Genomic DNA, 15,343 nt, shown 5'->3' with positions numbered 1-15,343 from the left:
TTTTCTTCCTGCTCCTCCTCCTCCTCCTCTTCCTCCTTCCTGCATTCCATTATCACTTTCTTTTTCTTTAATTCTTCTTTTTTGTTCTCCTTGTTTAGTTTTTCTTGTCTTCTTTGTTTTGTTTTTGCTGTTCATTTATTCGTTGTTGTTGTTGTTGTTGTTGTTGTTGTTGTTGTTGTTGTTGTTTCTCGTTTTCTCTCCTCTCCTCCACCTTTACTTTCTCTTCCCTCTCTTTTTTTTCCTTCTCTCTATCTGTATGTCTTTTTTTGTTATTTTCATGTCCTCCCTCCTCCTCCTCCTCCTCCTCCTCCTCCTCCTCCTCCGTCCTTCACCTTTCCCGTTGCTTTTTTTTTCTAAATTCATCTCCTCCTCCTCCTCCTCCTCCTCCTCCTCCTCCTCCTCCTCCTCCTCCTCCTCCTCCTCCTCCTCCTCCTCCTCCTCCTCCTCCTCTTCCTCTTTCTTGTTCTCCTTCATTCACTTTCTCCTTGAAGTGTCTGGATTTTCTTTCTTTCTTTCTTTTCTTTCTTTTCTTTCTTTCCTTTCTTTGAGTTTGTTTCTGCACGATCTCTTCTCTCTTTGTTATTTTTCTTTGATGTTTTCCTTCTTCTATATTTATCTCCGCCTTGTTGTTGTTGTTGTTGTTGTTGTTGTTGTTGTTGTTGTTGTTGTTGTTTCGTTCTTTCTTTTTTTCTTTCTTTCTTTCTTTCTTTCTTTCTTCTTCTTCTTCTTCTTCTTCTTCTTCTTCTTCTTCTTCTTTATTACCATCATCATTTTGTTGTTGTTTTTGTTTTTTTTTTTCCTTCGTTTTTGTTGTTGTTGTTGTTGTTGTTGTTGTTGTTGCTGCTGATGCTGCTGCTGTTATTATTGACATACCACTAGAAATCAAAACCTGCTCTCTATGCTGCTTCACGTCCCTTCTTACCACCACCACCACCACCACCACCACCACCACCACCACCACCACCACCACCACCACCACTACTACCCTCCCTTCCACCTATACCATGCCCTTCCTGGAGAGCCTGCGTCTTACCTGTGATTATTAGGACTCTCTCTCTCTCTCTCTCTCTCTCTCTCTCTCTCTCTCTCTCTCTCTCTCTCTCTCTCTCTCTCTCTCTCTCTCTCTCTTTAAATTTCCTTTTAATCCTATGAAATCTCTATAATTTTCCTGTATTTTTTTTTGTAATTAGCTTGCAACCATTGGGTAATCCTTTGTAATTTGCTGCAATACTTCAAAATCCCTCTTAATGCCTTATAATCCACTTTGATCCTATTCCAAGTTTCTTAATCCTCTTTAATTCCCTCGTAACATTTTGCAGTCCTTACGTAACTTATTGTAACTCTTTATAATTCTCTATAGCAGCCACCAATCCCTCTTAAATCCCTCAAAATCCGCTATAATCCCATAACAAGGCTCTTAATCCCCTTGTAACACCTAGTACTCTTTATGTAATCAATTCATAACCTTCATTTAACATCTAACCTCTTATCATTTATTGTAATCCTTTGTAATTCACTATAACAGCCAGTAATCCCTTTTTAATGCCCCACAATCCTCTCTAATCCCATAACAAATCTTTTAATCCCCTTGTAACACCTAGTACTCCTTATCTAATCCCTTCATAACCCTCTTATAACATTTAACACCCTTTTAATCTGCCATAAACCATTCCAATCTCGTGACACATCTCTTAATCCTCTCTCCACAGCACTTCCTGATGATGGTGGAGTCTACAGTGAGTATTCCTTATCTTCTGACCCCCGTGATGTGCATGGTGGCCACTGATCCTGCAAGGGGCGCCATTGCTTCCACCATTATCTTTGTGAGTGGTGTCGTGACTCTTCTACAAACCACCTTTGGCGTCAGGTGAGCTCAGGGTGAAGGGAGAGTGTCTGTAAAAGATGTTTTGAGTGTAGGGTGAAGAAGAGAGTCTGTAGAGGATGTAAGGGTGGTGAAGTGAGGTCAGGGTGACTTGAGGGTGTTTGAAAAGGGTGTTTGAGTGATGAGGTGAAGTCAGGGTGAAGGGAAGGTTCTCTAAAAGGTGTCAGGGTGATGAGGTGTGTGTGGGAAAAAGGGAAAAGTGAAAGAGGTACTGGTGTTTGGATTAGAACATAAGGGTTGGTGCAAGTAGAGAGAGAGAGAGAGAGAGAGAGAGAGAGAGAGAGAGAGAGAGAGAGAGAGAGAGAGAGAGAGAGAGAGAGAGAGAGAGAGAGAGAGAGAGAGAGAGAGAGAAGTTCAAACGCATTGCACGTCAGCTGCTAATGAATCATAAGTATTTTTTATGAGTATTTATGCACGTGTGTGTGTGTGTGTGTGTGTGTGTGTGTGTGTGTATGTGTGTGTGTGTGTGTGTGTTCCCCTCACCTCACCTCATCTCACCTCACCTCATTTCACCACCTGTTCACTTCCTCAGGTTGCCAATTGTTCAGGGAGGCACGCATGGCTTCCTCAGCCCTATCTTGGCCATCCTCGCCCTGATGCCCTGCCCTCCGGAGAATGAGATACTTGAACTTGACTTAGACGACCGCCGTGACCTCTGGCAGTCCCGTATGCAGCAGGTCCAGGGGGCGATCTGCGTGGCCTCCTTGTTTCAGGTCGTGATTGGGTTCACAGGTGAGTTATTGGTGATGTTGGTGGTGTGTGGTGGTGTGTGGTGGGTTAAGTTATGTTGTAATGAAGAAGTGTGATCTTTTGAATTCTAACTTAATTTAATCTAACCCAACTTATTCTTACCTAGCTTAACTTAAACAGACCTAACCTAGCCTAACCTAACCTAACATTACTTAACTTAACCTAACCTAACCTAACCTAACTTAACCTAACCTAACCTAACCTAACATAACCTAACCTAACCTAACCTAACCTAACCTAACCTAACCTAACCTTAACTTACCTAACTTAACCTAACCTAACCTAACCTAACTTAACCTAACCTAACTTAACCTAACCTAACCTAACCTAACCTAACCTAACCTAACTTAATCTAACCTAACCTAACCTAACCTAACCTAACCTAACCTAACCTAACCTAACCTAACCTAACCTAAACTAACCTAACCTAACCTAACTTAACCTAACCTAACCTAACCTAACCTAACCTAACCTAACCTAACCTAACCTAACCTAACCTAACCTAACCTAACCTAACCTAACCTAACCCAATCCAACCCACTCCACCACTACTATCCCATTACTCACACCTTCTCTCTCTCTCTATCTCTCTCTCTCTCTCTCCTGCAGGCGTGGTGGGCATTCTCTTACGCTGGATCACCCCACTGGTCATCGTTCCAACCATCACCCTCATTGGCTTCTCCCTCTTCCAAGTGGCGGCAAACAAAGCGTCCTCTCACTGGGGCATCTCTGCCTTGTGAGTGTGCTGGAGAGAGAGAGAGAGAGAGAGAGAGAGAGAGAGAGAGAGAGAGAGAGAGAGAGAGAGAGAGAGAGAGAGAGAGAGAGAGTTTATTAACCCCAGCAAGGTGTAGCACGATCTGTAATTACTTAAATAAGCCTATAAGACTCCAATCTATACTATTACTGTACATTATAAAACTAGAATATTTAGCTCGGAATTATATAGAAGCTTAACAGAGACAGACAGACAGACAGACAGACAAAGAGATGCACTAACACATCTCCCCGTCTTCCCTACCCTCCCAGAACCGTTGGTCTGTTGATTCTCTTCTCCCAGTACCTCGGGAACGTTGCCCTACCCTGGTTCTCCTACTCCAGGGGCCGAGGATTCACGCGCACCAAAGTTTTTGTCTTCAAACTGTTCCCGGTGAGAGAGAGAGAGAGAGAGAGAGAGAGAGAGAGAGAGTGTGTGTGTGTGCATGAGTGTGTTTAATCCTCTTATTTTTACTTTTACTAGAGAGAGAGAGAGAGAGAGAGAGAGAGAGAGAGAGAGAGAGAGAGAGAGAGAGAGAGAGAGAGAGAGAGAGAGAGACTTACCTACAAGAACCAACTTCCTAGCATTCTTTCCTTCCCGCGCCCAGGTGATCCTTGCAGTGGCGTTATCCTGGGGCCTCTGCTGGCTTCTCACCTATCTGGAGGTTCTTCCCGAGGACAGCCACGCCAGGACGGACCTACGTACCAACATGCTCTACGAGGCCCCTTGGTTCCGCCTCCCCTACCCATGTAAGTTTGACTGTCGTGTTAAGTCTTTATTCTGAAACTCCTTGCTGTTATCTTTCTCTCTCGCTACGGGTGTCTTCCAAGGCCACAGAGATGTTTAGCCTAGTTCTCATGAGTGGTTCTCCTGTTCGTAATGTAGAAATTTTGTTAATCTGTCACTGGAACTGTACAAACACCCTTGAAAACCTGCGTCATTTAATTTTTATTTACTTATTAATTTTATTCATCCAATTACTTACTTATTTATTTATTTATTTATCTATTTATTTATATATTAACTCATTCCTCCTCTTTTAAAAATCACCAAGTATCTAAACAAAACACAAAATTCCCACGGTCACCAGCTGCAGTTCCGCTCAGGTAACAACAGGTACTTCATCAGAACCTTCGTGTCTCTCTCAGGTCAGTGGGGCATGCCGTCTGTGAGTGTGGCTGGAGTGATGGGGGTGCTGGCGGGGGTGGTGGCTAGCGTGGTGGAGAGCATAGGGGACTACTACGCCTGCGCCAGACTCTCAGGTAAGTAAGAACAGGTACAATCACGGACAGTTATGTACAAGGGACGAGAAACTTGGATTATGTCACAGGGTTTAAGTTTTCTTTCAGTTTTAATGTCTGTGTTCTAAAGAGCATTTTTTTTTTTTTCACTGGGCTGTTTTTTTTAAAGAATGTGGTGGTGGTTCTTCGGGTTTTCATGACTGGTTTGTGTACTGGAGCCGTGTGACCTGTTAGAATCGTTATAATGGCTTCATTTCTTCCTTCGGTTTCAATGTCTGTGTTCTCTTACTTCAAATACCGTTTCTTGTTCTTGTTCTTGTTTTTTTTAAAGATCGAGGTGGTGGTTCTTCGGGTTTTCATGACTGGTTTGTGTACTGGAGCCGTGTGACTAGTTAGATTCGTCATAGTAGCTTCATTTCTTCCTTCGGTTTCAATGTCTGTGTTCTCTTACTTCAAATACCATTGCTATAATTCATGTTCTTCATTCACGTATTCCTTCCTTGCAAATTTCAGTTCACGAGATTACAGCGCCCTCCTTTCCACCACTTATCCGCGTACAAACACACTTTCCATGCTCTCTTCAAGCCCAGTTTTTCTCGCTCCCTGCAGAAGCACCGGCGCCTCCCAAGCACGCCATCAACAGAGGCATTTGGATGGAGGGGATTGGCTGCGTCCTGGCGGGTCTCTTCGGCACAGGTAGCGGCACCACATCTTACTCTCAGAACGTCGGGGCCATTGGCGTAACAAAGGTAAAAGAGAGAGAGAGAGAGAGAGAGAGAGAGAGAGAGAGAGAGGTGTTTACATGTTTGTGTTATGTTAAAGGAAGTGACTAATTGAAGTGTCGAATGATAACCTGCTGTTGTGAGTCTTCCCTCCCAGACACCTTTGATATTTCCCTTCCTGTTCGTGTTTTGAAAGGAGATAAACATTTACCTCTTCCACCCTGCTTAATAATCGTGGCTGGACAGATAATGGTAGCTAGATAGTTTGGTGATGCTGTAGCTGAGAGAAAAGGGAAGATAGAAGGGTAAATTAAAATAATCAGTCTTGCAGCGCGTGGCTACACTTGGGATAACACACACACACACACACACACACACACACACACACACACTAGGATTCTTTTATGTAATCGCCTCATAGTTGTGAAAAGCAAGACTGACAGACAAACGGGGAGACAAATACACCCATACCACACATGATTCTTGTCTTAAAGCTTTTCAAATCTCACGTCACCTCTTACAATAACGATAACCTTCTAAAAAATGACTAAAATACCCCTTTGGAAATCAGCATTCTGTATTTCCTCCTGCCTGTGACTTGAGCTGTCACAAGGGAAAGGGTTGAAACGACTTTACGATCTAATATATACTAATTCTATTAACTTTTATTTACAGGTAGCTCAGTGAACATTTCTTATCAGTTTTGTTGTATTTGTTCAGAGCCTTACATAAAAAGAAAGACAGTCAACCCATTCACTGCAATACGAATAAATAAACAGCACCAGAAGTAATACAGGAAATATCTATAAGCATCTATAAGGAAGAAGGGGATTAAAAAGAACAGCTCTTGCAATTTCTACCCGGTTTAGAGATTGGAGGTGGAGAGTAGAACAAGTAAAGATGTCTCAGAGTGCTTAGTGATCAAGGAAAAGTATATCAAACATCAGGCAAAGAAAAAATACCAAACTTATCCAACAAACACATTACCTAACCCGTTTATAATAAGAGACTAGCCGTAGAATTTAATCATAGCCTAATCTTGATTCAGGTTCAGTGTCACCAGAGAGAGAGAGAGAGAGAGAGAGAGATTCCTAAACACTTCATAATCTCACTATAAATTCTTTTCAATGGTCATAGAGATGATCAGACCAGCTCTCCTGACTGTTTTCCAATTGGTGAAGCAAAATACTTGTTAAACTTTCCCCATAACCATTAATACACCTTTGAAAACATATAAAAATTTTTAAAAAACTAGGAAATTCCTTCTAGTTACCTGAAGAATGACTCCTACGTGTGCGAGTGTCAAAAATGTAGTGGAAGCGATGAATATTTCTCGGGGCTTTAAAATCTCGTTAAATGGACAAATTAACCGAAGTAACAGAGAGATTATTTTAATCATCCCATGTTTAAGAGTGACTCCTACGTGTGTGACTTAAAAACGTGATGCAAGTGTTCAATATTACTCAGCGCGTTCTCGATAAATATTAGAACAGTGTCCCGCTGCTCCGCTCGAAGATTAGAAAACGGGCGTACGTGTTTGTGTCTACCTCCAACAGATGGCGGGGGCATTCTGTCGCTCCGTGTCATGATCCCATTTTCTGTATTGTAATCCTTTCATTTGCATATTCTTAACCTTGGGTATCTAGTACAGTATTGTTCTTGTAAAGGATGTTTTTTTCATTTATTTATTTATTTATTCTTTTTAATGTTTTGTTTTGTTTCTAGTTTTCCTTCTTTTTTTTGCGTCATTCGGTGTATTGTCTTCATGGTAGTGGTGGTGGTGGTGGTGGATGATGTAGCCAGAGCCTCTCTTACGTAAAACAAAAGAAAACGAAAGAAAACAAGAGAAAAAAAATAGTCATCCAGCAGCCTCTGAACATTATACAAGCTGAACACGGAAAAATCTATTATTTTAACCAGTTTTCTTCCTTGGAGGGACCCGTGAGGATCTTGTGGCATGCTTAGGATACTGCATGTTGCCGCCTGTTGCAGTGAAAGCCTTAAGAACAAGAAGAAGCTTTAAGAAGAAGAAGGTTTAAGAAAATAAGGGAAGCTGCAAGAAGCCATCAGGCCTACGCGTGGCAATCCCGTTACAAAAGACACATTACCTTCTTCCACTTATCTATTTATCCATCTATCTATGTAGGCTGTCTGTCTATCTGTTTATCTATCTATTTCAGAACCTGGTGCGAAAATTCTCAGTGCTCTAGTATTGTAATTATGAAAACCAGCTTTATCATGGGGTGTCTAATTAATAATGTCCATTACTCGACTAGCTCCTAATGACTCGGCACTAACAGCCAGTCAGAGTTAGGTGACGTGGCAGGAAAAACATCACGTGAAGGTAAACAGAAATAAAAGAAAGAATGCTGGTGATTATTCCTCGCGTGGTGTTGCGTCACTTCTTTGTCCAATGCAAAGAGCGAGAGATTCTGGCCAGTGACACGTCGAGATACTGACCGCCTCTTCTTACCGTTCAATCTCTCTCTCTCTCTCTCTCTCTCTCTCTGATCTCCAACACACGGAAAAATCACTATAAAACCGCATAACAAATAAGAATACTAAGAAAACCTTATAACACATACGAAAAGAATGAACACAAACAGATAAAATCGAAATAAAACCAAAACTTTACAAATAAACAAACAAAAAAAAACATAAAAACCTACAAAAAACAACAACAATAACAAAACAATAAAAACAAGTAAAAACAAAACCTTACAAAACCCGAAGTAAAATAATCTAACCGCTCCCTCTCTCTTTCTCTCCCCACCTCCTGCCGACGACGCTGCAGGTGGGAAGCCGCCGAGTGGTCCAGTACAGCGCGGCCGTTATGTTAGTCTGTGGCGTGGTGGGTAAGGTTGGCGCCCTCTTCATCACTGTGCCAGAGCCTATCATTGGTGGCATCTTCATCGTGGTGTTTGGCATGATAACAGCCGTTGGAATATCGAATGTACAATATGTTGACCTAAACTCCTCCAGGAATCTCTTTGTCTTGGGTTTCTCGCTCTTCTTCGGCCTGGCGCTTCCCATGGTAAGGTTTGGGATGGATTGGGAAGGTATGGGATGGTTTGGGAAGGTTCTGTGATGGTTTAGAGTGAATATGACTTGTTTGTTGGGTTATAAGTTAAGAAAAGCCTAAAATTAGTGTTTTTTGTTTATTCACCAACCCATAATTCATCTTCTTCCTTCTTTCATTCTATATTATCTTGTTTTGTTTTGTTTTGTTTTGTTTTGTTTTGTTTCCCAGCTATTCATCTTGTTCCTCTTCCACCCCCTTCTTTCGTCTATAAGCCTCATCATTTTTCCTTGGCATCTTTCACGTCCCTTTTTTCATCTACCTTATCTCGTTTTCTACCTTCCCTACCCCTCCATTTCTTCACTCTCATCCTTATCTTCCTCAAACCTTCACTAGCTCCTCCTATCCATCCCTCTACCCCTCCACCACATCTAACGATACACCCTTTCTCGTATTCACAGTGGATGCAGAAGCCAGAGAACAGTGCTATCATAAAAACTTCACTGCCCATCTTAGACCAGGTACTGTCCGTCCTTCTCAGAACTTCTATGTTCGTGGGCGGTTTCCTTGGGTTCTTCCTTGACAACACAATCCCTGGTAAGTGCTCTGTGTGTGTGTGTGTGTGTGTGTGTGTGTGTGTGTGTGTGTTTAGGATTGCATAGGGAGTTTTCATCTTTTTCCCTACCTCGGTGGCCGGTCTCTTACCACAACTATTTTCCAAGGCTACACAGATGACTAGCCGTGTTCTCAAGACTGCTTCCCCTGCTCATAATGTAGAATTTTTGTTAATCTGCCACTAGAACTGTAAAAAACACCTTTAAAAACAATAATTCCAACTGTATAGAGCGTTTTAAATGTATTGGTGATGCGGCGCAGTTATATTTCAGAATACGGTCCTGCCCACACATATATTTCACCCTTCTTTCACATATCTTCCTCATTCTTCCGTGCTGTTCATGTTTACAACCATTGCTAGCCCCAATAACCTCTCTCTCTCTCTCTCTCTCTCTCTCTCTCTCTCTCTCTCTCTCTCTCTCTCTCTCTCTCTCTCTCTCAGGAACGGAGGAGGAGCGCGGTTTGGTGAAGTGGAAGGCAATGCTTGAGAAGAAGCAAACAGGGAATGAAGAATCAGTCGTGGATACTTCTTGTTACGACCTCCCCTTCGGCATGGAGAGGATAAGAAAGTAAGAGAAGCAGTAGTAGTAGTAGTCGTAGTAGTAGTAGTAGTAGTAGTAGCTGTGTGGAAGTCAGTACAAGTGAATTTCAAACAGCATTAAGCTTCCACGTTCTAGCTGGACTAACTGAGCACTATTAAGAAAACGAGCTAGAAGAGGTGAAAGAAAACGGTATTTTTAGGGGTATACTTGTATATTGAAGAGTAAAGGCGTATATATCGTTGCTGATATAGTTACGTATGTGATTTGTGTAGTAATTGTAGTAGTAGTGGAAGTAGTAGTCACGGTTTTAGCTTCAACTGTAATTATGTAATTTATCTTCCTTAGAGTAATAGTAGTAGTCCTTATTTAACCCTTTATACACCCACGCTTACCTTCATAAACTCTACAGGTGGGGATGGACAAGGTTTGTACCAGTGCTGCCAACCTTTGCTGGGTGGAAAGCCATCACAAGAAAATACTCACTTTCTCCCTCAAAGTGCAGTAAGATATAGCCCCGCCCACCAGCAGTTTACCACCCAAACGCCCACCAATCCTACAGTACGCCCACCCGCCCACTCGCCCACCTCGTTTAATTGTTTTTGTCTCGTTTTTCTTATTGTATATTTTTAACTTATCTTTTTTATTTCTTATTTTGTTTTATTTTCTATTTCAAGATGATACCAAAGCTGTGTTCAAGTGTTATTTCTCTCTCTCTCTCTCTCTCTCTCTCTCTCTCTCTCGGGTTACCATATTCCACGTATTTTTCTTAATATTTTCTTTTGTGTTCCGTTGACTAATTTTATTTCACAAATTGTAAAGAAAAGTGTTCATCATGTTTTCATTTTTTTTTTTTCGTAGCTAGTCATGAAAGTACATTCTTAAGTATTAAGTTAAGAAAGTATTCTTAACATGTACTAAACACAACTTGAGCTAATCTAACTTAATTTAACCTAACTTAACCTGACAACCTCCCATCCTTTGCAATTTTACCACACTTCCATCCCTCAGTCATCCTTGCCCTCAGCCCTCTTCCCTCAACTAGTCTCCCCCAGTTTCTTTTAATCTATTCCTGGTCTTCTCTTACTACGTGACCGAACAACCTCATATCTTAATCTTATCGCTTTTCTAATACTTCCAACTGACCACCTCATTATGGTAACCTAGCCCAGTACTTATGATGTTTACCCCATCACTGCCTGACTGTAATGTGGGTGGGATCATGTGCCTTAGTGCAGGTGTGAGGCGAGTCTTGACAGATTTCTAAGCACACAGGGACAGTGGAGTGTGCAAAGTTTAAGGGCCGCATTTCCTCACCACGACTGTTTTCAAAGGCCATAGAGGTGATTAGCCAGTTCCCAAGAGTGCTTCTCCTCATGGTTATGTAGAAATGTTGTTAATCTGTCACTAGAGCCATGAAAAGCACCCTTAAAAACCCGTGTACGTTAAATTAGAGGGTTTTGAGTGTAGTGGAGATGAGTAGATGCGGCGCGGATGTTTCAGTGTACGGCCCTCTAGTTGTGTTACGTATGACTTAATGATCGTCTGAATGGTTGATATGCTTTGGATGGATCAAATAAAGACGCTTCTTGTTGAATGCGTTTCATCATATGCCACAATTGCTTCCCATCTGCTGTAGTTCAGTCATTCTCAACCCTTCCACAGACGCCGAGTCCTTTTACAACCCTTTTCACGTTACTCCATTTCTCCTAAGTGAAGGGGTACTTCTAGACTGAAAAATAATATTAAAATTGCAGTGTTTCCTATGTTGTGGGATGCTGTGGGAGGGTTTGGGAAGGTTTAGAGCAAGGAACTCAGTGAAAATGACTTGTATGCTGATATTTAATGTTAACAAGAGTGTAAAATTAGTGTTTCTGTTTATTCACCAACTCATAATTCATCCAGTCATTTGTACCTGTCTCTCATAATGTACTCCAGTGCTCCTCAACCCTTCCACAGACCCCGAGTCCTCACACATCTCTCTGCCCAGCCTCCCAAGCGAAGCAATACCTCTAGACTGAAAAAAATACGAAAATTCCAGTGTTTCCTGCGTACTTGTCTCTATTCTGTAGCAAATCTGTCATTCCCAACCCTTCCACAACCCCTTGCGCATTACCCCATTCTCCCAAGTGAAGTAGTACCTCTAGACTGAAAAATACCAAAATTCCAGTGTTTCCTGCGTATTTAACCCACATCTGTACCTGAATGTTGAAAATATTCTACTTACCACACTCATTTACTTTGCAAATGCTTAATTTATTACTGGGTTTGAACTAGACAAGTGTTTCATAAGTTTCATAAGGAGAACTAGAAGTATCATCCACGCGCTTCGAGACGAGAGAATGGACCCCAGCCGGCTACTATTCCGCTTCAGTTTGGCCGCAAACACAGACGGGGAGGGAGTGCATAAGTGGGAGCTGCTCGAATACCCGTGAAGGAAGTAACCGACGCCTTTCAGCGGACTGTGATTGTGTTGAGATAGCCCAGGTAAGGAACTGTTTGTGTTATAACCGCGCACACTGTTTCAGGAGTGAGAATATGCAAGATTAGACTGTGATTAGTGGTCAGGAAGCAAGATTGACGACTGAACGAAGGAATTGGGGGGTGGGGGGGGCAGGGAAGGAGGGAGAGAAGGAAGGAGACGGGTAGAGAAAGAGGAAGGAGACAGGGAAGAAGAGACATAAACAGTAGAAAGAGGGTTAATCTTTGTAATAACTGTTACGTACGATAAGGAAACTGCCATGTGTTTTGCAGGCCGCCTGATGTGGGAAGGGGGCGGGGGGCGTGGCTTTGTATTACTCTCTTCTCACCTCTCACTCTTTCCAGGTGTGAAGAGGTTACCCGGAAGCCAAAACGAACCTCGCCAAGCTGCCATTTGAGAAGACACAACCTCTGTCGGAAATATCATGTAGGTGAAATGTTGAGAGGCCCTGTGAACCCTGAATCCCATTTAAACCCTACCAAACCCATTAAATGAAACTTTCTGCTTCCCCTTGAGTGAGTCTTTAGTGTCTAGTCACGGTAAGAACCAATACACTGCTAAAGGTTTCAAGAGTACTAGTCTCTAAATTTTAGCTGAGATTCCCTTAAATTTACTTATAACTGCATACATTAACTACGTGTGACACCAAAGCATAACATTGCCAAGTAGGTCGAGGTCTCAAACATCCACTGCTGGAGGCTTTAAGGTTTTATATGCGGGAAACGATACGACAACGGCCCCTGAAACCTTTAGTAGACGTGTATGAGGTGGTGCTCTGTGATGTATCTGACTTGCCGTATGTTGCTAAATAGTTGTGTTGTGTACAGGTTGAAATTAAAATGAAAGGGCTCGTTGGTTGCATAAGTGTAGAGGCACTGAAGGAAGTTTTCACTGTGTATACTTTCTAGTGTACTGCAATATTGTGCTAATGTAATCTATTATGTTAAATTTTTGAGCTTCGTCTGCGATTGGTGGCTTGGTATTTAATCGATATGGGAAAGTAGTGTATGTCCTTATGTTGTTCTAATGTAACCTATTATTTTGCTAAATTTTGGAGCTTCGTTTGGGATTTCTGGCCTGGTACTTAGATCGACAGGAAAATTTTAAGGAAAGTCAAGTCATTAGGAGTATATATTATGTTGTGCTAGTGTAATCTGTTAAATTTTGGAGCCTGGTCTGGGATCGGTGGCCTGGTATTTAGATCGATAGGGAAAGTAAAGTTATATTAGGAGTATATGTTCTTTTGTGCTAATTTTATCAATTATGTTAAATTCTGGAGCTTCATAATGGGATTGCTGGCCTGGTATTTAGATAGATAAGGGAAAATAAAGTCATTAGGAGTACATATGTTGTGCTAATTCTTTTGCTAAATTTTTGAGCTTCGTCAGGGATTGGTGGCATGCTATTTGGATCAATAGGGAAATTCTGAGGAAAGTAAAGTGCGACTCTATCGATAAAGTACTTGTCTAGAAGAGGGTGTAGTGCTCTCTACGCCAAGGGCATGGAGGCAAACACAGACCACAGTCTGTTTATTCTTGGTGTACAGCAATATCCGGGCGAGCGGCCGCGAGTGTGCGAGACGAGAGTAGAGGCGAGACTGACGCTGCCTCGTGGGTTCCCCCAGCTCCCAGGTGCTTGACCTGACCTGACTTTGAGTCTGGCCGGTCCCACACCTGGGAAGTTTAGCATGTTGAGAATCCACGAGGATTAGCATGGAGTGGCTAGCCGGTTGGCCAGTCCGAAGCAAGCGGCGAGGGCGGTCCGGAGCAGGCGGCGCGGGCGGTCCGAAGTAGGCGGCGAGGGCAGGGGCGAGCACCAGTGGGCGGGGCGGGAGGTGGTGCCCGAGTGGGCGGCGTCTGGTGGGGCGGTAGGTGGTGCCTGAGCGGGTGGCGTCGGGCGGGGACGAGTCGGGCGCGCTTCGGGGACGGACGGCGGCGGGGCGGGAAGTGGTGTCCGAGCGGGTGGTGTCGGGGCAAGTCGGGAGCTGGTGCACCAGTGGTTGGCGGTGGGCCGGAGCAGGTGGTGGTCCATCAGAGGGCGGCGGGCCGGGACAGGTGGTGGTGCACGAGCGGGCGGCGTCGGGCGGGGCGGGAGGTGATGCCCGAGCGGGCGGCGTCGGACGGGGCGGGAGGTGGTGCACGAGCGGGCGGCGTCGGGACGTGATACACCAGTGGGCGGCGTCAGGGCGGGACGGGAGGTGGTGCATCAGCGGGCGGGGCGGGAGGTGGTGCCCGAGCGGACGGCGTCGGGCCCGGGACGAGTCACGCGCGCTTCGGGGACGGGCAGCGAGGTGGCACACCAGCCGGCGGCGGCGGGACGGGACGGTGTCCAAGCGGGAGGGGAGGGAGGTGGTGCCCGAGCGGGCGGTGTCGGGGCGAGTCGAGAGGTGGTGCACGAGCGGGCGGCGGCGGGCCTCCTTCTTTCTTTTTAGAAAAGTGGTTAGAAAAGTGGGGTGAAGCGAAGGAAGAGTGGGGATAGAAGAAGGATATAGTGAGAAATATTGAAGTATAGTAAGAATTAACAGTGTGTGGGTAGTCCACGTTGCTATTGTTTATAGGCGGCGGGCCGGGACAGGTGGTGGTGTATTAGCGGGCAGCGGCGGGCCGGGACAGGTGGTGGTGCACGAGCGGGCGGTGTCGGGGCAAGTCGGAAGGTGGTGTACGAGCGGGCGGCGGCGGGCCGGGACAGGAGATGGTGCATCAGCGGGCGGCGGCGGGCCGGGACAGGAGGTGGTGCACGAGCGGGCAGCGGCGGGAGGTGATGTCCGAGTGGGCGGCATCGGGCAGGGCGGGAAGTAGTGCCTGAGTGGGCAGCGGCGGGCCGTGGCAGGAGGGTGGCGCCCGAGCGGGAGGCGTCGGACGAGGCGGGTAGGGCGCGGTGCTGGGATGGGCAGCGATGTGGCGCACCAGAGGGCGGCGTCGGACGGGACGGGCACATCACACTACAGCTGCGATGGGGGAGTCCGGGATGCGACACCGAAGCTTCTGTAGAGCCGTGGGGCCTTCCCGCAGGGCCCGCGGCTCCTAGTCGCCTTCTTGCACCACCGCTAGTGCTGCATAGTCCACGGGAGGGGGGCGTGTACCTGTTGCCACGCTGCGTGATAGGGCGCAATAGCCAGAGCGCGTATCGCCACACCATCCCAAACCTCTTCTAGGTGAGGAAAACATGTGGCCACGTCAGGCGTGAAGGCGGGAACGTCACGCATGTCGCATGTGGTCGCCATCGCGTGTCACCGGTGTCACTTCAGGTCACCAACTGTAGTGTTCTTTACGCCAAGGGCACAGAGGCAAACAGACTACAGTCCTGGATCTATTTTTGGTGTACAGCAATACCCGGGCG

The 15,343-nt window shown here is 44.9% G+C and overlaps 1 protein-coding gene across 4 annotated transcripts in view; it reads left to right on the top strand.

The window, feature by feature from the left end:
• LOC135097355 (solute carrier family 23 member 1-like) overlaps nucleotides 1–11,119 on the top strand; it is a 25,645-nt gene extending 14,526 nt beyond the window's left edge. For 3 of the 4 annotated variants that reach the window (XM_063999162.1, XM_063999161.1, XM_063999163.1), the window contains exons 3-13: nucleotides 1,710–1,867; nucleotides 2,415–2,614; nucleotides 3,242–3,368; nucleotides 3,659–3,779; nucleotides 3,994–4,135; nucleotides 4,535–4,648; nucleotides 5,237–5,376; nucleotides 8,144–8,383; nucleotides 8,830–8,965; nucleotides 9,426–9,552; nucleotides 9,935–11,119. In XM_063999162.1, the coding sequence (XP_063855232.1) occupies nucleotides 1,710–1,867; nucleotides 2,415–2,614; nucleotides 3,242–3,368; nucleotides 3,659–3,779; nucleotides 3,994–4,135; nucleotides 4,535–4,648; nucleotides 5,237–5,376; nucleotides 8,144–8,383; nucleotides 8,830–8,965; nucleotides 9,426–9,552; nucleotides 9,935–10,037 (1,608 nt within the window). In that variant the 3' untranslated portion in view covers nucleotides 10,038–11,119. The remainder of the gene's footprint in view (nucleotides 1–1,709; nucleotides 1,868–2,414; nucleotides 2,615–3,241; nucleotides 3,369–3,658; nucleotides 3,780–3,993; nucleotides 4,136–4,534; nucleotides 4,649–5,236; nucleotides 5,377–8,143; nucleotides 8,384–8,829; nucleotides 8,966–9,425; nucleotides 9,553–9,934) is intronic. The other variant, XM_063999164.1, reaches the window with a different exon arrangement.
• The last annotated feature ends 4,224 nt before the right edge of the window (nucleotides 11,120–15,343 follow it).

The sequence above is a fragment of the Scylla paramamosain genome, unplaced genomic scaffold (genome assembly GCF_035594125.1).
Source record: "Scylla paramamosain isolate STU-SP2022 unplaced genomic scaffold, ASM3559412v1 Contig18, whole genome shotgun sequence".
Classification (NCBI taxonomy): Eukaryota; Metazoa; Arthropoda; class Malacostraca; order Decapoda; family Portunidae; genus Scylla; species Scylla paramamosain.
The sequence above is the reverse complement of the archived record's forward strand: the minus strand, read 5'-3'. Positions and strand labels throughout refer to the sequence as shown.